General features: G+C 38.9%; 1 protein-coding gene across 4 annotated transcripts in view; it reads left to right on the top strand.

Annotated features, from left to right (window-relative positions):
- Window positions 1-23,039, top strand: part of MCC (MCC regulator of WNT signaling pathway) — a 470,733-nt gene that overhangs the window by 105,595 nt on the left and 342,099 nt on the right. For all 4 annotated transcript variants that reach the window (XM_047878946.1, XM_047878931.1, XM_047878922.1 and 1 more), the window contains exon 2: window positions 19,161-19,408. In XM_047878946.1, coding sequence (XP_047734902.1) covers window positions 19,174-19,408 — 235 coding nt within the window. In that variant the 5' untranslated portion in view covers window positions 19,161-19,173. The remainder of the gene's footprint in view (window positions 1-19,160; window positions 19,409-23,039) is intronic.

The raw sequence follows: 23,039 nt of genomic DNA, 5'->3' as shown, positions 1-23,039 counted from the left end.
TTGCTGGTCAAATGATATATGCATTTTTTATTTTGACAGATGCTGCTAAACTGCAGTACACCTTGTATAAGTTATACACCCACTGGCAGAGTATGAGAGGGGTATGCTCTTTTTAAATCCTAAACCTGACCTTTGTCACTGAAGGTTGTATTTTTCTGAACCTGGTCACAGTCCAGAGCTTCTGGCCTTACTCATGTTACATTAGTGACTTTCTGTCTGTGATCAGTGCTCATTTTCCAACACTCCAAGACACTGCATTTTTTTCCAACCATTTGAGGGCATTGCTTACAGCCTTAATAGGAAATAGACATATTTCTCTATGTTTCCTCATAGATGAGGGAATTAGGGAAGGTGCTGATGCTTGAGAACCCCTGAGTTTTGGTAATGTGGAGGCATTGGAGAGGTTGGTTTCTTTTTCTTGATTTGAAAATCACCCTAGGAGGTGAATCAGCCCAACCTTCAGTAAAAGAAACAAACAAGTTTTCACCTTTAAAACTAAAGTGTTGGTTTTACAGTTACCACTTCACCACTGAGCCACTGTCTCTGCTAACCAGACATCACATGCTCACTCCAGGGTCTGCCTCCCTACCACCTCAGGGAGTGGGGTGTTGGGGGCTATATCCTTGTCCCTCTGCTACTTCCTTCCTTCCTCTTCCTCACCTGCCCATCTCCTCTCCTCTTTCTTATCCAAACAACTTTCTATGACTCCTGTTGGGACTTTAGCACCTCACCCTAAGCCATTATCATTACATAGCAGGTCCAGGCACAAACCAGGAGGAGCTCTCTTTGATTTTTAGATCTATAGATCTCCCTCCTGGGCTTGCTATTTTATAATCTGTGATATAGTTTGTATGCCAAACTTCTAAAACATAAAGAACCTTTTTGTACAGTTCACAGCACTATATTTTAATATTTATATTTTTAAATATAAATATAAATGTTTTTTAGAACTGTGGTTCTGTACACAATTTGAGTAAATTTAATTCAACAAACCAACCCTAAATGCTTGAATTCAGTCGAGTAAGTATAGTTTTTTTCTTCTTTTCATTTTTTTTTAATGTTTATTTATTTTTGACAGAGAGACAGAGCATGAGTGGGGGGGGGGTGGGCAGGGGGGCACAGAGAGAGAGGGAGACACAGAATCCGAAGCAGGCTCCAGGCTCTGAGCTCTGAGCTGCCAGCACAGAGCCCGACACAGGGCTCAAACTCACGGACCATGAGATCATGACCTGAGCCCAAGTCGGACGCTCAACCGACTGAGCCACCCAGACGCCCCTCTTCTTTTCTTTTTTTAAATCTACCTTCTGATTCCAAGCAGCAAAAAAAAAAAAAGTATTTTAACCTAAATATATTATAACTATAAGATTATGATGGCTTTTCTGTGGGTTATTTCCCCAATATGGTGTTCACTAAACCTGAATATAAACTTACATGTTGTTGCACTGTATACTTGCTTTCCTTAGAATGATCTGTCCAAGTGAACAAAATGGAGAGCTATGAAGGATCCTGGTGTTATTGCTGTTTGGTACCATTGCTTCCGACATCCATTTCTAGGGACTAAGGAATTGCTTTAGCCACATGCACAATACCTTGGACAGTGTTACTCAAAGAATGGCCCACAGACTAAGTGTTTTTCTTACCTGACTGCAATAAAGTAAGTACAAGAATTGGAAATAAGTACAGGAATTGGAAATTTTTAAAAGTTCAGAAACTTTTAGATCAATTTGGAAGAATTGAATCTCATTTTTAAAATTGAGCTTATATTTTTTATAGGTCCTTTTAAAATCTTTTTTTTTCCTGAAAACTCATTTTATTTTATTCTACCAAATGTCAATCTATCACAGATTAGATTTTCTACAATAGTCTAGAAAATTCCTCAAATTTCCATGACTCTCTCGCTTATAAGGCAGATGCATTGCTCTAAAAGTTGTTGACTTGGCTTGCTTTCATAGTGTGACAAGTGATATATACCCGTGTAAAACTTCAGGAAATGAGACACAATGACAAAATTCCTCGCCTGCGGCTGCCGCGCACACCAAGATTAAATCTTTCCCTTCTCATTTCTGTCATCAGACTACAAGGCCTCATCTGCTTTTCATGTTAAGATATTTTAATTAGAATCTGAGAGAGTGAGTGGAATAAGAGAAAATTAGTCATGAAAAGAACATTGCATTTTTTTTTACCCTTCAAAGAAAAGTGTAATAACATTTCCTCCCATATTATTTCTACTTTAGTGCCATTTTCTAAAAGTAAAGTACTCTGGAAGATATTTAGGAGAACTTTAACATGATGGGTTTGCACTCAGAAATGTTTTTAAATGCTGGTGAAGAGTATATAAATAATAAAATTTGGGGACATTAGCAAGAGTCACAGTGTCAGCCTCAGGGAGAGGTTTGGGTTTCTGTCCCAGCCAAAGTACAACCACAGAGCCAGAGTAAACATTGACAACACCGCCTTGTTCTGAGTGGCAACATTTGTCTAGGCAGCAGGCATTAGTAGTGAGAGCAGGGTTGATAGGGATTAGGGGGTCAGGCGTACAGGTCTAAGTTACGGGTGAAGCAAGAACAACTGAGAGGGATATTATATGGTAGAAAGAAAGAGACCAAAAGAGAACTGAAAAGGATGGGGATAGGTGGGAGGCTTCCAGGCTGGCTGGGCTTTGAGGCTCCTGGTGACAGGCTCGGTGGTGCACCACTTACATTTATAAAGGCCAGGGATCAAGTATACATTTGGAGCCTAGCATAAAAAATTTTATTAGCCTTTGTTATTCAACTGAAGAGCACTTGATGAAAATTTCTGCTTTATCTTCTGTTATCGCTTCTAGCTACTCCTCTTTTACATTGGAAAAAATAAATACAATTACAAGTTTATCATTCACAGTAGGTTATGAGGTCTTTTATATGTCAAAAACATGTTGTAATATGAATCTTTTTGCCTTGGTGAAAAAATGTGGGTGCAATTATCTTTTTATAATTATGGTGTTATGTGTGTGCTGTAATTTCCCCATAAAAGTGTGACCTAAAATGATCTGAAAGGATAACTATTCTGGAAGTGTTGTTAAAATACACTTAAAATCATCTTTAAAAAGTGGAACATTTCCCCAAATCGTTTTTGCCTCCACACTGAAATCCCTCCAGTCTTTTCCCAGTACCCTTTCATTCTATTATCTTTCAGATATGATTGCCTTGCATAATTTTGGGGTCTGGGAGGACCATTTATATATTAGGAACTACTTATCTATTTGTCGTACTGACCATTATTGCTGAGTGCTTACTGCAAGGTTCTAGGTCTATTGCTGGGATTACAAAAGAGGTGCCCTCTGTTCCTTCATTCATCCACCAACCTGTTTAAATACCTGCTGTGCCAGGAATTTGGGACAGGTACCTCTTATAAGGAACTGATATACTCTGTAAAATGGAGAGAATACCTTTTAAAGGTATTATGAGGATTAAATGAAATCATATTTCTAAAGCACCTGAAACAGGTACTCTGAATGAGTATTTTCCCCCAGGAATGGCAGAGATTGAATGGCAGTTTTTGCAGGTCATTGAGAAGATAAGCTGAATCTTGCATAATATCTAATGTTAGGGGCACCTGGGTGGCACAGTCGGTTGAGTGTCCAACTTGGGCTCAGGTCATGATCTTGCAGTCTGTGGGTTCAAGCCCCGCATTGGGCTCTGTGCTGACAGCACAGAGCCTGGAGCCTGCTTCAGATTCTGTCTCCCTCTCTATCTGCCCCTCCCCTGCTCACGCTCTGTCTCTCTCTCTCTCAAAAATAAATAAACATTAAAAAAAATTTGAATGTTAATTTACTGATCGGGGCACCTGTGTGACTCAGTCAGTTAAGCCTCTGACTTTTGATTTCAGCTCAGGTCATGATCTCATGGTTCATGGGACTGAACCCCCATGTGGGGCTCTGCGTTGACAGTGTGGAGCCTGCTTGGGATTCTCTCTTTCTCTGTCTCTACCCCTCCCCTGCTCACTACACACATGTGCTCGCTCTCTCTCTCTTAAAATAAATAAATTAACATTAAAAAAAATAATCCAAGGAAAAAATACATTAAAATATTTTCTTCTATTGGGGTGCCTGAGTGGCTTGTTCATTTAAGCATCTGACTCTTGATTTCGGCTCAGGTGTGACCTCACAGTTCATGGGATCAAGCCCCATGTAGGGCTCTGCACTGGCAGTGAGGAGCCTGCTTGGGATTCTTCATTCTCTCTTTCCCTCTCTCTGCTCCTTCCCCCCTCTCTTTTTCTCTCTTTCAAAATAAATAAATATAAAAAGTATATTATAAAAAAATTTTAAAGTATATTTTCTTCTTTTGGAATATCAATAGGAAACACCAAATTGATAGATTGCCAAAACATTGAAGAGTAAAAGTATTAAATTTTTTTTTTTTTTTAATGTTTATTTATTTTTGAGACAGGGAGAGACAGAGCATGAACGAGGGAGGGTCAGAGAGAGAGGGAGACACAGAATCGGAAGCAGGCTCCAGGCTCCGAGCCATCAGCCCAGAGCCCGACGCGGGGCTCGAACTCACAGACCGCGAGATCGTGACCTGGCTGAAGTCGGACGCTTAACCGACTGCGCCACCCAGGCGCCCCTGAAGAGTAAAAGTATTAGAAAACAGTCACGTGTAAAGGAATTATAGAAGAGCTTTTTAAAAATATGTAAAAGTAATACTTCAGTTGTCTGCAGATGCTTTCTTCTTGAATGTTGACTTTTAGTCACTCTTGACATTTTACCTGGAGAAAGGGAGACCATCGTGTCAGTGACTGATCTTGGCTATTCATCATTTCCGTGAACTCTCAGGAAGTTCAGTCTGAACATCAGAAAGAATTAATATCACAGTAACTCAAGTCTAAGAAGACAAAGCTGGTGCTTCCTCTGGAAACACATCCTTCCACCTGCCCCCTGAAGTCTGATAAATCTTTCAACTCCAGTTTTGTGTGTGTGTGTGTGTGTGTGTGTGTGTGCGCGTGTGTGTGAGTGGTAGTGTATTGGACATGAATTTGAATCTGATCAGATTTCCTTATGTAAAAAGTGGGCATTTTTGTGTGTGTCTTCCAAATAGGGGTAATTCCAAAATTGGAAAATCAGCTGCAAAGAAAACCAACAGATTTATGATACGATGGTTTTTTTCCCCCCTATATTCAGGGGAAATGCCTCCAGTTTCATTGTTCTTTCTTTACCTGGAAGTAATAACTGACATTTGTAACAATTTCCTTGCTTGACTAATACTATTGCCTGAAGCTTTTTAAGAATATTGTACTCTATTTTTTTTCCTAATGCAATTCAATAGAACTTTTTGCTATGACAGAAATGTTCTATATCTGTACAGGGCAGGGTGGTAACCACTAGACACATGTGGCTTTTGAACATTTGAAATGTGGCCATTAAGCTTGCACAACTGAGAAAATGAATTTTTAATTGTATTTAATTTTAATTAATTTAAATGTAAACTTAAACAGCCACCTGTGTGTAGTGACTACCCTATTGAACAGCACAATGCAAGACCATAAGTATTAATTCACAAGAGTTAAAACAGGTTTCAGCATAGACAATATTGAGAAGGTTAGTAGTTGGAGATTCTGGTTTTACAAAAAGTTTTATCTCAATGTTCCACTGGGTGTGGAATTTATAAAAAATGATCTCTATAATATAAATTAGATAATAAAGTGTTGTTTCTTCTTTCAATCTCAACTTTTATGTTGTCTTCCCTATTTTTCCATATTTATTTTCAATTTGGTAACCTCAACCAAAAGCATTTTTCAGATATAATAAAAATTAGGTCAACAGCTTTATCATTTCTAGCTGTATGTTTTTATGAGAGAGAGAGACAGGCAGACAGACAAGGAGAGGGAGAGAGAGTGAATATGTTAAACTTTGAGCCAGTCTCAGATATTTATTACTTTTGCTGACTTGGCTTTAAGACCATAGTGGGAGGTCCAAGATGATTTCAGTTAATTTCTTAGGATGCGTGTCATATGGTGTTTTGTTTGTTATGGCATTTCTCTTTCTTTCATGGCTTTTCATAATCTCATTCCATGTGTTTGCGAACTACAGCTGACCTTTCCAAAAAAATTTTTTTTTAATTTTTTTTTCAACGTTTATTTTTGGGACAGAGAGAGACAGAGCATGAACAGGGGAGGGGCAGAGAGAGAGGGAGACACAGAATCGGAAACAGGCTCCAGGCTCTGAGCTATCAGCCCAGAGCCTGACGCGGGGCTTGAACTCACGGACCGCGAGATCATGACCTGGCTGAAGTCGGACGCTTAACCGACTGCGCCACCCAGGCGCCCCACCAAAATTTTTAATTAAAACCGTATTTTTTAATTAAAATTTTTTTATTTTAAAGAGAGAGAAAGAGAGAGATTGCATGAATGGGGGAGAGGGGCAGAGGGAGATAGAGAGAACTTCAAGCAGGCTCCGCGCTCAGTGTGGAGCCCAACATGGGGCTCGATCCCACAACCATGGGATCATGACCTGAGCCAAAATCAAGAGTCAGATGCTCAACTGACTGAGCCACCCAGGCACTCCCCCAAAATATTTTTAATTGAAATGTAATTAACATACAGTGTTATATTAGTTTCAGGTGTAAAATATAGTGATTCAACAATTCTGTACGTTACTCAGTGTTATCACAATAAATGTACTCTTAATCCTCTTCACCTATTTCACCCATTCCCCTCCCACCTCCCCTCTGGAAATCACCAGTATGTTCTCTGTATTTAAGTCTGTTTTTGTCTGTTTGTCTTTTTTCCCTTAGTTTGTTCATTTGTTTTATTTCTTAAATTCCACGTATGAGTGAAATCATATGGTATTTGTCTTTCTCTGTCTATTTCACTTAGCATTATATATTTTAGGTCCATCCATGTTGTTGCAAATAGCAAGATCTCATTCCTTCTTATGGCCAAGTAATAGCCATATGCATGTGGTATATATATCTATAATGGAATACCGTTCAGCCATGCGAAAGAAGGAATCCTGCCATTTGTGACAACATCATCTTCTTTATCCATTCATCTATCAGTGGATACTTGGGTTGCTTCCATAATTTGGCTATTGTAAGTAATGCTGCAGAAAACATAGGGGTACATATATCTTTTCAGATTAGTGTTTTTGTTTTCGTTGTGTAAATACCCAGTAATGGAATTACTGGATCATATGGTATTTCTATTTCTATTTCTATTTCTATTTCTATTTCTATTTTATTAATTAATTAATTAATTTAAGATTTTATTTTTAAGTAATTGCTACACCCAACATGAGGCTCAAACTTACAACCCCAAGATCAAGAGTCATATTCTCTTCCAACTGAGCCAGGCAGATGCCCCTGATATTTCTTTCTTTCTTTCTTTCTTTCTTTCTTTCTTTCTTTCTTTCTCTTTCTTTCTTTCTTTCTTTCTTTCTTTCTTTCTTTCTTTTCCTTTCTCTCTCTCTCTCTTTCTTTCTTTCTTTCTTTCTTTCTTTCATTCTTTCTTTTTTAATGTTTATTATTTGAGAGAGAGGGAGAGAGAGACAGAGAAACAGAGAGCAAGCAGGGGAGGGGTAGAGAGAGAGGGAGACACAGAATCAGAAACACACTCCAGGCTCTGAGCTGCCAACACAGAGCCTGACGCGAGGCTCGAACCCATAGACCACGAGATCATGAGCTGAGCTGAATCTGGCCGTTCAACCAAGTGAGCCACCCAGGCACCCCTGGATGCCCCTGATATTTCTATTTTTAATTGTTTGAGGAACCTCCATACTGTTTTCCACAGTGGCTCCCCCAATTTGCATTCCCACTAACCGTGTACAAGGGTTCCTTTTTCTCCACATCCTCACCAACACTTGTTATTTCTTGTCTTTTTGATTCTAGTCGTTCTGACAGGTATAAGGTCATATGTCATTGTGGTTTTGATTTGCATTTCCATTTCCCTAATGATTAGTGATGTTGAGCATCATTTCCCATATCTGCTGGCCATCTGTATGTCTTCTTTGAAAAAATGTCTATTCAGGTCCTCTGCCCATTTTTTAATTGGATTGCTTGTATTACTGACCTTTTTTAAAAAATAAGGATTGAATTTTTAAAAGGAGCTGGGATACATTTATCCATAGCAGTTTGTCTTTGCCTTCCCCAAAGCACCATTTTAAATTGTAGAACATTGGGGCACCTGGCTAGCTCAGTTGGAAGAGTGTGTGGCTCTTGATCATCAGGGTTGTGAGTTCAAGCCCCACATTGGGTATAGAGATTATTTGAATAAATAAACTTTAAAAAATTATAGAATGTGATTGTGACTCTAAAGAAAGTTGTCTGTTGAATAACTGGAGACTATTTGCTAATTTGCCTTCATATGTGTGTGTGTGTGTGTGTGTGTGTGTGTATATATATATATGTAATTTATATGTATGCAATATATGTAATATTATATGTAATACATATTATATGTACATATACATATTATATATTGTATATATACATATACATATATGTATATATACATATTATATATTGTATATATACATATACATATATGTATATATGTTGTACATATACATATATGTATATATGTTGTATATATACATATGCATATTATATATAATACATATAAAATATGTAATATATGTATAAAATATATGTAATATATATATAATTTCAATTAAGTGGAATATTTCCAACTAGGGGCTTCTGGTTGATCAAAAGCAAAATGAAAAAATCATTCATACACTTATCATTTATTTATGATAACCTGTTATATCCCAGGTAATGTTCTCGATATTGGGAATACAACAGTGAACAAAACAGATAAAATTCTCCATCCTCATGGAGCTTAAATTCTAGCAGAATCCTTTTTGTTCCACTTCCATAGATAATCTTTTGAAAATATCTATTTCCCTTCATCCTGCAAGTACATGAATTATCACAACCTAGTGTGTTTGGTTGATTTCGATTACTAAGATTTCTGGGTTGCCTTAAAGCCCTCATTCCTTAGTACTATTGGTATAGAACCAAAGTTCTACTCTGAATCACTTAGGAAGCCTTTTAGCAAATACTGATGCTGCCCAAACCTGCCCCATTCTGATTTAGTTTGTCATGGGGCACGAGTATCAATATGTTTTAATCACTCCAGGTAATTATGCATGCTGCCAGAGTTGAGTGCTACTAGCATAGAAAGGCTTAAGGGATATGGAGCCAGCATATATACAAGACGATACTTTTAAATCTAATGATATCAACTTATTTTGTTTTGATTTGTGATTGCAAATTGAGATTTACAAGAAGCAAAGGAGAAATGGGATTGAAGCTTCTTTTTACTTAAAATTTAACATTTTATTTATCTACTTATTTATTTATTTAGCACTTATTATATTCCAGGTGTTAGGGATTGGAAGATGAACAAAGAATGAGCCCTATCCTCTACAAATTTATAATCTAGTAGGAGAGTTCACAAACTTTTTCTGGAAAGTAAATATTTTTGGTTTTATGAGACATATAGTCTCTGTTGTAACTATTCAATTCTGTTGTAGTGAGAGAGTAGCCATAGGCAATATCTAGACAAATGGGTATAACTACATTCCAATAAACTTGATTTACAAAAACAGGCAATGGTCTGGATTCGGCTGCAGGCCTTAGTTGCCAACCTCTGGTCTGGTAGAAGAAAGAGAAAATAAATAATTACTGTAGAGTAGAGTATGTGATCAAAGTGAGCACAGGTGACACAAGATAAGGGCCATCAGTACCTGAGAGACTTAGGGAAGATTCTGAAGGAGATGCTGTTCAAGTGGATTATGAAGCACGGGTTGGGGTTTGGAGAAAGGAAAAGGAAAGGATGCTCTAAGCAGAGGGACAAACGTGCAAAGCATGGGCATGTAAAACAACACTGCCTCTTCTAGAAACTAAAAGCAATCCAGTGGGGCTAGAATGCAGGTTGCCTACTTGGGCAGAAGGATGGGGCTAGAGAGGCTGGGCCATATTCTGATGGGCCTTGGTTAGGAAGTGAGAAGCATGGGTGTGGAGCTAACAGTCTTGGGAGGAGCAAATAAAGGATTTTAAGCAGGGAAGAGTAATTCATTGGCTGCCCGTTGGAGAGGAGGAGATGCAGTCATTGTACTACTGTGGTAAACCAGACGGAAAATGGTTGAGTGGCAAGCATGACCAGGATGGGATGCATGTGAGCACTGTTTAGACTACAGAATCTCTCGTCTTGGTGACTGCTTGCACATGAGGATAAATGAGAATGAAACATCTTAGACACCTTCTAGATTTCTGGCTTGGGTGAATGGGTGATGTAATTTATGTAGACAGGAGAAATAAACCTGGGGAGGGGTAGACGATGATGAATTTGTTCAGGAGTTTGAGTTCAGGATAAATACATGGCACCGAAGTGTAGCTCCCCAATAGAAAACGGATTGCTACTAAAGTGGACGTGGAGATTCGGGAGTCAGTGTGCCCAGTGATAGATAAGGCCACACATTTAGATTAGGTCACCCACAGAGAGCCTGTAAGGTGTCAAAATAGACAGGACAGCAGTGGAGAAAACCTTGGGTAATATGCATATATGGAACCAGAATTCTGAAGGAGCAGTTAAATCGAGGTGGGAGGGAACTGGAAGACAGGGCTGTTACCCAGGCTGAAGGGAGGAGTTTCAAGACGGCAGCAGTCAGTGCTGAGAAAAGTGTCTCTGGGGTTCTGTGGTATGGATGCCTTTGCAGAGAAGAGAAGCAAGGCCTTAGAGATCGGAATGAGACTATGCTCCCCAGAAACTTAGCTGAAGTATGGGCAGCTCAGACACTGCTCGTGGGGCTATAAATTGGTAGATGTTTCTCAACGGATGTTTGGAAAACTGTATTGAGAGATACCACCATTTAACAACAAGTAATTTCACTCTTAGAAAATCGTGCCAGGAACATAATCATATGCTCTGTAGTAGGTAACAGTGAACAAAAGTTCCAAAATGACATTTTGGATCATTTAATTTGATCAATTCCAGGAAACATGCCCTGTAAGTGCTTACTGATACGAATGACATAGTAACTGTTTTACCCTTTAACCATGGCCTCAGACCAAATTTGTTTTGTTTGCATTAGCTTTTATATATTAGAGCTTTTAAATTAAGAAATATTTAAAATACTGACCATTACAGAGTATACAAGGAACATGCATGTACCCATTACCCAGATTGAAAAGATGTTAACATTGTACCATATCTGCCTGTGATTTTTTAATATATTATAAATCCATGTTAAATCCCCTTTATACCCTTCCCCAATCCTATTCTCCTCCCTCCCTCCCCACTTTACAGTTGTTATTTATGCTTCCTGGCTTTTTTTTTAATGACTTGCTTGTGTGTAAACCCATATATAATTTATAGTGTTGTTTTGCATATTTTTAAACTTTAAATAAGTGCTATCCTACTATTCATATTATTCTTCAATTTGAGGTTTTTACTCGTCACTGTTTTTGAGATTTATTTATGATCATATATGGTACCTATATTTCTTTCAAAAATTTCATTCTGTAGTATTCTGTTACCTGACAAAACCTCAATTTATATATTCATTCTCTGTTGGCAGGCACCCAGACTAGTTCCTGCACACCTCTGTTCTTTGAACTCCTCAGTTATTAAATGGAGCTAGTAATAGTATCAATCTCGTAGGAGGTTTGAGGATTACAGTAATTAATATATGTAAAACACTAGTCAGGCCTTGAAACACAATAATCATCCAATGCACATTAGCTATTCTTATCAGTATGACCAATAATATTATTATTAAGTTCTTTCCAAATCTTTGCTGTCACATTCTGATATGACATGCTCACATATTGTGAAATGTTGTGTTTCTTTCCTTATATCTATGCACAAGTTTCTTTATCATATCTAACTAAAAGTCAAATTTCTGGTGTGTTTAACACCAGAACACCAAATGTGTGTTTAACCCTACCATTATAAATGTTGCATACATCCTTTCTAAAGATGTGGTACCAATCCTTCTTCCACCTACGACACATGAAAGTTTCTGCTTCCTGGTCAACACTTGTTATTGTCAGACAATCATTTTTGCCAATCCTTGGTGTTGAAATGGTATCCCATTTTTTAATATTTATTTGTTTGTTTGTTTGTTTATTTATTTATTTATTTATTTATTTATTTATTTATTTAAGAGAATGAGCAGGGGAGAGGGACAGAGAGAGAGAGAGAGAGAGAGCGAGAGAATCCCAAGCAAGCTCCATACTCAGTGTGGAGCCCAATAGGGGGGTTGATCCCATGACCCTGGGATCATGACTTGGGATCATGACACTCAAACAGCTGAGCCACTCAGGCACTCTAGCCCCCATTGTTTGCTTTAATTTGCATTTTCCTTGTGTGTAGTGAGGTTGAGAATCTTTGCACATCTTTTTTGACCATTCAGGTTTTCTTTTATGTTAATTTTCTGCCCATTTTTCAGTGGGGTTGTTATCTTTTTCTTATTGCGTTGTAGGAATTCATTTTATATTTAAATACTAATCTTTTAGGGGCGCCTGGGTGGCGCAGTCGGTTAAGCGTCCGACTTCAGCCAGGTCACGATCTCGTGGTCCGTGAGTTCGAGCCCCGCGTCAGGCTCTGGGCTGATGGCTCAGAGCCTGGAGCCTGTTTCCGATTCTGTGTCTCCCTCTCTCTCTGCCCCTCCCCCGTTCATGCTCTGTCTCTCTCTGTCCCAAAAAAAATAAATAAACGTTGAAAAAAAATTTTTTTAAATACTAATCTTTTGTCTCTCATATCTCAAATTAAATTAATGACTTATTTGTTTTTTTAAAATTTGAAAACATGACTTATCAAAGCACTTCATGCACGTGGTAAAAAAAAAACAAAATAAAATGGTACAGAAGAGCTTGTGACAAAATGCAAGTCTTTTGCCCTCCCTCCCTCCCCACGCCCACACCACTCCCTAGGGTAGTTTCTTTCTACCAATTGTGCTTTTAGTTCTCCTGATCATTTTTTCCATAAGTACTTATACCTTGTATCCTGATATATCAACGTGAACAATATCTCTGTATTCCATGCTATGAAAGGTAAGGCCACCCCGCTGTACACAGCTCTAAATATTACCATTCATCATCCTGGCTAGCTGCTCCCATCTCTCTTACATGTTGCTGGAATTTGTTGAAATCCCTTATCTTTGATAAGCTCTTCTCTTTTTATCTTAACTATGGGTTTGTTTCCTTATTTCCCTATTTGTTTTGTTCATCACTTTAATTATTTCACTTGGGAGCAATGATGAAAGGCAGATGTATTCATTCCATCCAACAGCTATCCCCAGAAATTACCAACAGTAGCCCAGAGCCTGGCTTTTTTAATGTCTTATTTATGATTTTTCACACTTTGAATATTTATAGAACTGAAATTAGAGTCTTGTAAATTACATTTTTTTGTGTGACTCCAATTGAACAGTTAGGGGCAAAGTGAACTTTCAGACTTTTTTTGAGTTCTTTCATAAGCAACTCTTTCTGGCCTACCTACAAAGGTGTCTGCTGAGAATTATGAATAGAGGCATCTACCTCTTACTCAAAGTAATGATTGCTTTTGCTCAGCCTTCATTCCAACTGGGTTTGGGATTTAGTATCATTGTGGGGAAGAATAATGTTTTTCTCTGCCTCTGAGCCTCTGTAGATGTAAGCCCATCTTTTCCATTAGCTATTCCTGATGTTAGGCTGTGAATTTCCCTGAATGATAAATAGCTTCATTGAATTTCCACTTCCTACTCAATTTCTTTATAAGTTAAAGGAAGAATAGCCAAGAGACAAAAAGGCTTTTATATATAAAGTAATAGCTGTACATTGCAAAAACATGCAGTTTTGAGCTAGAGTCATCGGTCTTCAGTCATATTTTAATTTTGCTGCCTGGTGACTGGTGTTCTCTACAGAACTAAATATTATCGGACTTGCCAGTTCCTCTTTTATAAACTGGAATCCTTTCTTGCTCATGGTAACATCTTCTGAAGATAAGATATGCATACATGAATATGAATAAATATGAAAAACTTTGTAGAAATGATGAAAGTAAAAAACGGGTTTAGAGGACATTTATTTATTTAGAAGAACTTTAGAGGTAGAAATGTTCACCAAAATTTTGTGAAATTAACCAAAATGTTCACTGTGGTTATTGCTGGGTAGAGTGACTGCATGTAATTTGTATTTTCTTCTTTTTGCTTGTCTACATTTTCTATAATGAATGAATGTATTTTCTGAAATAATGTACAAAATTTTGGTTGAGTTTTGGATTGAATGCAAGTGTCTTCTGTGAGATGTTGCTGCTACTGAAATAGTACTTCACTAAATGATCTTGGTCTGGGACAACTGCTGTTTAGTATCTCTTCCTCTGAGAGATGTTCCTGGCCTAGAGCAAAGAAACTGTCATGCTGCTCTGTCACTAAGGCTACAGGGCTGTTGTTTTTATGGTGCCCATTGGTCATTCATACTTACTGAGCATCCGTGTGCTGCCTTATGTGAGAAAATACCAGGAGAGGTATATGTGGGGAAATATCAAATAAATTGGGAACTCCCTTCCAAAGAGTGATCATTTTTAACTTCTGAGAATTTTATAAATCAGTCCATCAAAACAAATGTCATGGAGCTCTGCTATGTATAGGGCAATGTCCTAGGTGCGGCACAGATCTTAAGGGAGATTGATGCATGGCCCACACTGGCGTCCAGGACCTTGTGGTCACATTGGGAAGGTTAGACTCGAGCATGTGAAAATAATAACAAGAGAGGGAGAGAAATGCAAGTTTCCAAAATTACATCCAAAAGTTGTCATGCAACTGTGTATAGGCCCTGATTGAATGGTGCAGGGGCTAACTGCTGTCAGAAGGAAGAGCTCACCTGTGGGCCTGAGTGGGCTACAGGATTGCCTGGATTGGACGGACTTGTGCTGAAAGTGGAAGGTACAAGGCTTCCTAAGGCCTGTATTCAGCAATCCTGAAATATTCTTTCTGGCACATGCCATTGGTCCAAGTAAGTCACAAAGCCAACGCAGGTTCAAGGGCAGGGAAATCGCCTCTGCCTGTTGAAGGGAGGGATAGTCAAGGCACATTGTAGAGGCGCACAGTCACAGGAGAGTATAATTCACCGAGAGCCATTTTAAACAACCTAGCACAATGGCTCATGGTAAAACTCTGTGATCCACGTTCTGTAGGCTTAGCTCCTGGTATGTAAAGGAGAGCTTTGGGAATTTTTTTTCTTCTCGTGTAACTTAGTTTTCTCATCATGTTGATAACAAAAAGTAATTTATTATTCCATCCATATTTAACATAGTAGGTAATAATGTATAGGTATATATAGTCTTTCTGGTTTAATATAAAAGTATTATTAATTAATGATATTGAATCAAGCTGTCCTCACTTGTGTTCACCTGCCAAAATTTAGCTATCGCTGACATTCAAGATGGTGGATGATAGAAGGGAAAGGGTAAGAGCGTTGGAATCAGACTGATTCCAGATTTAGGTTCTTGGCTCTGCCACATAATAGTGCTGTGCCTCTTTCAGCCTTCACATCCTTACCTGTGAAATGGGGATAATAGCACTGCCTCTGCAGGCATGTCGGCTGTTATTGCTAGTTCTGAAGAACTAGCTGAAAGAATTTAGCTTTCATTTAGTTTTTAGAAACTCATACTTCTGGGGCACCTGGGTGGCTCAGTCGGTTGAGCCTCTGACTTCGGCTCAGGGCATGATCTTGCAGTCTATGAGTTCGAGCCCCACATCGGGCTCTGTGCTGACAGCTCAGAGCCTGGAGCCTGCTTCAGATTCTGTGTCTCCCTCTCTCTCTGCCCCTCCCCTATTCACGCTCTGTCTTCTCTCTGTCTCAAAAATAAATAAAAACATTTTAAAAAATTTAAAAAAAAGAAAGAAATTCGTATTTCTATTTAAAGATTACAATTTGACTATATTTAGTTGAGGGCAATGTATTTTGTTTTTGATCTATCTTTATTTAAGCCACTTTTTGTAGACTGGAGCTTCACAAGTCTGGACAGAGTTGGGTTTCTCACCAGGTGCGCCCATAAGTGTGCCACAGGCAGAGGAAAGGCATCCTCTGCAGACAGATGTCTCCTCTTAGTGAGGTAGTCAGTTAGCACTTGTTTTCCCCTGAGAAGTTTGTGCTTAATTACTAAAGACTTAATCATGAAACTGGGGCATTGTGAAAGATGTACGATCAATAGTTATAACGTAATCATTAATGGATACTATTTATTGAGTACTTAATATATGCCAGGAACTGTTAAGTGCTTTACATGCATTATGCCATTTATTCTCAGAAAACTGCTCTGAGATAGGTGCTTTTCTTATTCTCAGGTTTTTTTAATGTTTATTTATTTTGAGAGAGAGAGAGAGACAGAGTGTGAGTGGGGGGAGGGGCCGAGAGACAGGGAGACACAGAATCTGAAGTAGGCTCCAGGCCCTGAGCTGTCAGCACAGAGCCCAACACAGCCCAACACTAACCCACGAACCGTGGGATGGTGACCTGAGCTGAAGTTGACTCTTAACCGACTGAGCCACCCAGGTGCCCCTATTATTCTCATTTTTAAAACCTGAAAAATGACATAGGAATTTATGAAAGTGGTGGAGTATGTTATAGAAAGTTACAAAATACAGATAGGCAAACATAAAAGTGAAGACACCATTTTCCTACCATTCAGAAAATGTTAGTGACATCTTTTTACATGAACTTCTGGAATTTAGAAAACCTCTTTATTTCCTACCAAGCCTAACTGTTAAGACTATTATCTGAAAATATAAAAAAGAAATTTCTATATTAGAATATAAAATTTTTATATTAGAACATTGACCCTTGCCTTCTATTTGGATTACTGCTTTAGCGATCCTAACATCCTGAAGTCTTGGATGAATCCAGCTGAGTATTAGGTTGTATTCAGGGAAGGGAAAAAAAGATAAGCATATGAATGCACTAAAACAAAACAAAACACTGTTCCAGTGTTAGTTATTGCTGGGGAGGAATCACAAAATCTCACTGGCAGAAACAAGAACTTATCCTTGATCATACATCTTGGGGTCAGCTGAAGTGGCTCTTTTTAGGCTACGGGTCCACAGGTTGGCTGAAGTGAGGCCCAAATTAGAGGGTTAATGGCTACTGTGGTTTGTTCTTTTCACAATGAAGGGAAAAGTGGCTGGGGACAAGCCCAACTGCATAAATATATATATGCTAACATCCCAGGGAACCAAAGCAAGTTTGATGTCAAGCCTAAAGTTAAGGGAAAAGGAAAGACATACCTACCATGAGTGTCCTTAGCCCTGAGGTCAAGGCAAGGGTATGGATGTATAGCACTACTCCAGGGGAATGAAAAATTAAGACTAATAATTTAATCTGCCATTCCTACTTTTATGTGTATGTTTATTTATTCATCTACCCATCCATCTACCCTCCAAATAGATACAATTAAATGTACATAGGCATATACATGATACACATATGTACACACACATACACACAAGATAAAATAAAACATGTAGCTATGTGTAAAAATATTTCTAAAACATGAAGATGGAATGACATATGGGAGCAGGGTGATTGGCTAGAGAAACTAGTGTAATATAGCAGAAAACCCCAATTAAGAGTAAATATAAAAGCATTCCAAGGACAGGAGCAACAGAAATTTGACAATAAACTGGACACTGGGAACCAGGGAGGGGGAAATTAAGGGTAAGACGGAGTGAAGGAGAAGAAATTAAAATTATCTATCATTCCGTGAGCATCGGGAAGGTGGGGAAACTGTAGTAGTACTGACCAGGAGCAGCAGTGGTGAAGGGTGGCTGGAAGACAGCAATTGGTCTTACTTTGCATGGTTAGGTTTCAGATATCAGCAAACATCCAATTGGCCATGTCCTCAAAATAATTGAACTTTGGTGGTGTGTTGAGACAGGAGCACAAGTTAGCTTTGTTTGTGACCATGGACGAGTTTCTTATGTCTCTTCCAGCTCTTAAATTCTGTAATCCTTTGACCTTCATTGAGACTTCTAGTTGGAGCAATATGAACAATATGTTTCCCCAAGGAATGCAGATAGAAAAGAACAAGACTTATGTGTCAGGGGTCAAATGATGTCCTCTAGATAAGTGCTCTTGGCCAGCATCATGTTGTTGTTCTTATTGTTCCTTTTTAATTAGTTTTATTTTTGATTTTTAAATTTGAGAACATACAGGCTGGGTATCCTTCTCTAGTCCAGCCCCAGACTCGACCAGCCCCTCCTGTCTTAGATCCATCCACTTCTCACATTTACATAATGTCCTAGTCCTGGAAGATGTGTGGGATTTTGACTCCTGCTCTAAGTCTTAGGGCTAGTTGCTGGTGAGAAGATGGAAAATACTCAAAGAAGATTAAGAAAAACCAGAGGTAGGCCAGCAGTGAGTCATGCAAGTTGAGATTAAATAGTCTTTGAAAGAAGTGCCGAAGTTTGCTGATTGGTTCAGAACAAGCTTGTTATAATCTTTGTTGTTCTTTTACAACTGGACTAGATTTTAAACTCTGCCAAAGGGAGAAACAATGTCTTTTCTATGTTCTGAAACTTTATCTTGTAGTGAGATTACAGGGCTGCACTCTACAGGTGCTCCATCAATTTCAAAAGAAAGACAGGGAGGAAGAGGCCTGGAGACAGGAGGGAAAAGAGAACCAAAAGATTCTAAGTTGCTCTACTCTTCCAAATAATTTTTTGGGTTTTTTTGAGGAGAGAGAGAGAGCAAGTGAACACAAGTGAGTGAAGGGCAGAGAGAGAGAGAGAGAGAGGCAGAGAGAGAGAGAGAGAGAGAGAGAGAGAGAAAAGCAGGGCTCACCTGAAGCAGGGCTTGTGTTTTTACCCAAAGCAGGGGTTGTGCTCACCTGATGTGGGACTGAACTCATGAACTGTGAGATCATGACCTGAGCTGAAGTCAGATGCTTAACAACTGAGCTACCCAGGCACCACACTCTTCCAAATAATTAAATAGAGTTCTTGCCTAGAATCACCCAGATGAAACAGATCTTTTTGCACACTTACCACTTTTCTAGAAGCAATGAGGAAGTTGGAAATAGGTTTCCTGTGTGTGGATATGTTCAAGAAATGCTCTTTCCACCCCTCCCCCACCCCCATTGACCACGTTCTCCAGCTCAAATGTCTCTCCTAATGAGTTTTCTTCTGTCCAACCCTCCTGTAGAAATGACTTATTGATGGTCTGCCGCCAACTGAATATGGAAGAGTCTGTGGCTGAGATCATGAACCAGTTGGGCGCAGATGAACATGGGAAGATTTCCTTTCAGGATTTTACAAGGTGCCGCATGCAGCTCGTTCGAGAAATTAGGAAGGAGGAAGTAGGTCTTTCTGAGAAGTCAGACAACTCCTGTAAAAAGAAGAAGCTGAGGGATAGAATTGCGTCCTGGCCCACGAGCAGCGACAACAGTTTGGGTAGGTACAACCAGGTGACAGTTTGGTAGTGCTCCACTAGCCCTGCTTGGTGACCTCTGTAGATGAGAGTGGCCTGCCCAGCCTGCTGCTGGCTCATCCACAGGCTGTCTTCTTGGCCACACTTTCCCTGGGTGAATGTTCCCTACTTCCCCCAATTCTGTCTTACAGTTTCAGTTTTGAGCTTAGTGCATTCTTTATTTTAGTTCTTCCATTTTCCAAGCGTAATAATGCATAGCTATTTAGCTGTTGGAGAAGAAGGGGGCACATTGGATGGGAGAAGTGGTGACTGCACCAGTAGGCCTCAGAAGCTATTTGGGGACTCCTTCAAAGTTTAGTGCAGCTCTGTGCAGTGTGGTTTTAAAAAACCCATCTCTTGTTTGCTTAATCTTTAAAATTTTTTCTACAGAGTTTTCCTGTTCATAAGTATTATTGTTTCCTACTAGTGCAAGATAAGCAAGTAGAAAAAAAGGCCCCACAAATGTTGATAATTATTGAAGCTGGGTGATGGGAGCATGGGGTTTATAGTACATTTTTTGAGCACTCAAATGTTTATATATTGTTAGTATATTTATAATTTTTCACAATTTTTACAAGATTTAAAGGGAAAAACAAGAGGCATCTGAAAGGGTAGCCTGAACAAAGGGCCAGATGAAAGTATCTGAATTTTCTATTATATTTAAAGGAATTAAAAAAAAATTTTTCCTTGAAAATGTCTCCTGGATCTCTCTCTTTCTCTGTTTCTTTTTCTCCGAGGTAGATCTAGTGGCAGGAAACAAAGCTCCATGTTAATTGTCCATCATTTGTTAAATATATACTAATTAGCATAGATAATTATGTAGTGCCCCACAACACACACACACACACACACACACACACACACACACACACATCCTGAACAGTGCTCTTGGCAGTGAAATCATTTGGAGCATTATTATTGAGTAATTGAAATAATAAACGTGTCCTCATATCCCCTATGCCTTACTATCTTAATGGATTCCATTTTAGCTTCAAATCAGATGTCTGGTAATGCATGTGCTCTCAGCATAATAGGTAGAAATATTTAATTTTTAAAGTAACATTTTTCCGAATATTAAAGTAATATATGTTCATTATAGAAAAATAAGGGGGGAAAGGCAATCAGAAGAAAATAAAAATCATCCTTAATATCTCACATCCAGAAATAATAGCTACTGTTTAGATTTCTCTCTCTCTCTTTCTCATGTGTGTATATGTGATTTAATTGTTTTTTACTATTTTTTTCACATACTTTCTATAGTTTTGTATCCTGAAATTCTTCCTTTGCATTTTCCTCATGCTTTTTAAAATGTTTATTTATTTATTTTGAGAGAGAGAGAGAGAGAGTGAAAGAGAGCATGTGTGTGTGTGTACATGCATGTGGTGGGGGGCAGAGAAAGAGGAGAGAGAGAGAGAGAGAGAGAGAGAGAGAGAGAGAATCCCAAGCAGGCTCTGTGCTATCAGCACAGAGCCCCACATGGGGCTCGATCCTATGAACATGAGATCACGACCTGAGTCGAAATCAAGAGTCAGACACTTAACCAACTGAGCCACCCAGGTGCCCTTCCTCATGCTTTTAAATAGCATTTGAAAGTATGATTTGTAATACTTGCATGACCTAAAATGCACACACAGTAATGTGTATTAAATGAAAGAATGAGTGGAATTCTTTTTGTAAGCTGTATTTTCTAATTTTTCTGCCAAGAACATGGCCATCTTACATAAATTAATAAGCACACACACAGACACATTTGAAGTAAACTGTGGTATATCCCAACGAGTGAATCCCATGTGGTCACTGAAGTAATATTTACTGTGTATATAGGAGGAATGCTTGTATGGAAAACAACCTATACAGTCAAAATTTTTATTTTAATGTGTAGTTTATAAATATTCTAAAAGGGACAGTTTTGATAGAATTGCTGCCCACATCTAATTGAACGGTCCATTTCATAGGATTGCCCTAACTAGAGAAAGAGTTGAAAAACAATTCCTTTCAACCTTTGTAACTGTATGACTTGGAGAAAAAAGAGGTAATTGAGGGCTGGTGAGTCATAAAACAGTTTGTGAACTGAGGAAATGCCAGCAGATGTGCAACCCTGTGCCAGTTTATCCTGGTAGTTAAAGCTTCAAAGTCAGGTTATTTGAGTGTGAATCCTGGTTCTGTCACTTCCTGCCTCCATGACATCAGACAAGTTACTTAACTCTCCATATCTCAGTTTCCTCATCAAGTGTAGCGTGAGAACAATAATTGTTATTTAGAGGAATTTAGATGTTAAATATACATATGAAAAGCACATAAAACAGTGCCTATCACATAATTAGCCCTATATACAAGTTAATATTATCGTTACTGCCACTCAGTTTCATTTCCTATTGATTGTCACAGTTGCAACTCGTATGTTGGAAAACAGTCTCCTATTCAATCCAATGTGAGACAAATACATTTAAAACTCTACAATAATTAAACAATGAGTTATGAGTCCCTCTCTTTTCCACATTGCAATCTTCCCTTCTGACTCCATGTAGGTAGAGTCTAGTACTTCCCATCTTGGGATCAGGGGAGCCCTTTCCTGGCTCTGCGATCCTTCTGGCTCCTGTCCCACTTCTATGCTCCTCTTCTCAGCAGAACTTTATGAAGAGTTTGTCTACACTGAGTGTTTACCAGCCCTCACTCTGCCTTCAACCCACTCTTCCCAGCTTTGGTCATCACTGCTCCAATGGACCCGCTCTGATTGCCTCCATGTTGACCAACTTGGTCCTCTTCTGGATCTTTGCCATTTTACTCAGCTGACTACTCCCTCACTCCAGCTGCACTTTATTCTTTTGGACTTCTCAACACCACATTCCCTGGGTTTCTGCCTGCCATTTTGGCTTCCCTTTCTCAGTCTTGATCTCTAGGGTGCCTTGGAGTTACGATCTCTCCCAGGATGATTTAGTGCCCATGACTTCAAATAATGTTTTTTGTACCAGCGACTTCAATGTATGTATCTAGCCCTGCTTTTTCCCATGAGCTGCCAAATCAGGTAAAAATGACATGTATTCCTTGATGTCTTATAGACCTCTCACCTTTAACACGGTCAAAAGGATTCTTGACCCCCTTCCTTAGTCTTCCTCTCAGGGTCACTGATCTCCCAGATATCCCCATATTGACAATATCACCACCCTCTCATTTGCTCAAGCCAGCAAGTCCTGTTGTCTCTTTTGTCAAAATACACCCAGATTCTGTCTACTCTCCTTTGCTCCCTTGCCACCACCCTTGCCTAAATCACCATCATGTCTTGCCTTAATTACTAAGATAGCCTATAACTGGCATCCCTGATGCCTACCTTGACCCCCTGTATTCCATTATTTATCCTGCAGTCAGAGTGGTCTTCTTAACATTATGGAAACATGCTTAGCTCATTCCCATGTCTGCAGCATTCCATGGCTTCCATATCATCTAAAATGACGTCCAAATTCCATACTGCAGTCTGGCTCATACCCACCACTGTAAGTGTTATCATGCTGATTGCCCTGACCTATTATGCTTGTTCTAGCCACACTGACCTTCCTGTTTTCCTCTAACTTAGAAAATTGAGCCAGACTTCAGCCTTTGCCCTGGCCCTTTCCTCTT

Source organism: Prionailurus viverrinus, chromosome A1 (assembly GCF_022837055.1).
Source record: "Prionailurus viverrinus isolate Anna chromosome A1, UM_Priviv_1.0, whole genome shotgun sequence".
NCBI lineage: Eukaryota > Metazoa > Chordata > Mammalia > Carnivora > Felidae > Prionailurus > Prionailurus viverrinus.
Note: the sequence above shows the minus strand (reverse complement) of the source record. Positions and strands in the feature narration are given on the sequence as shown.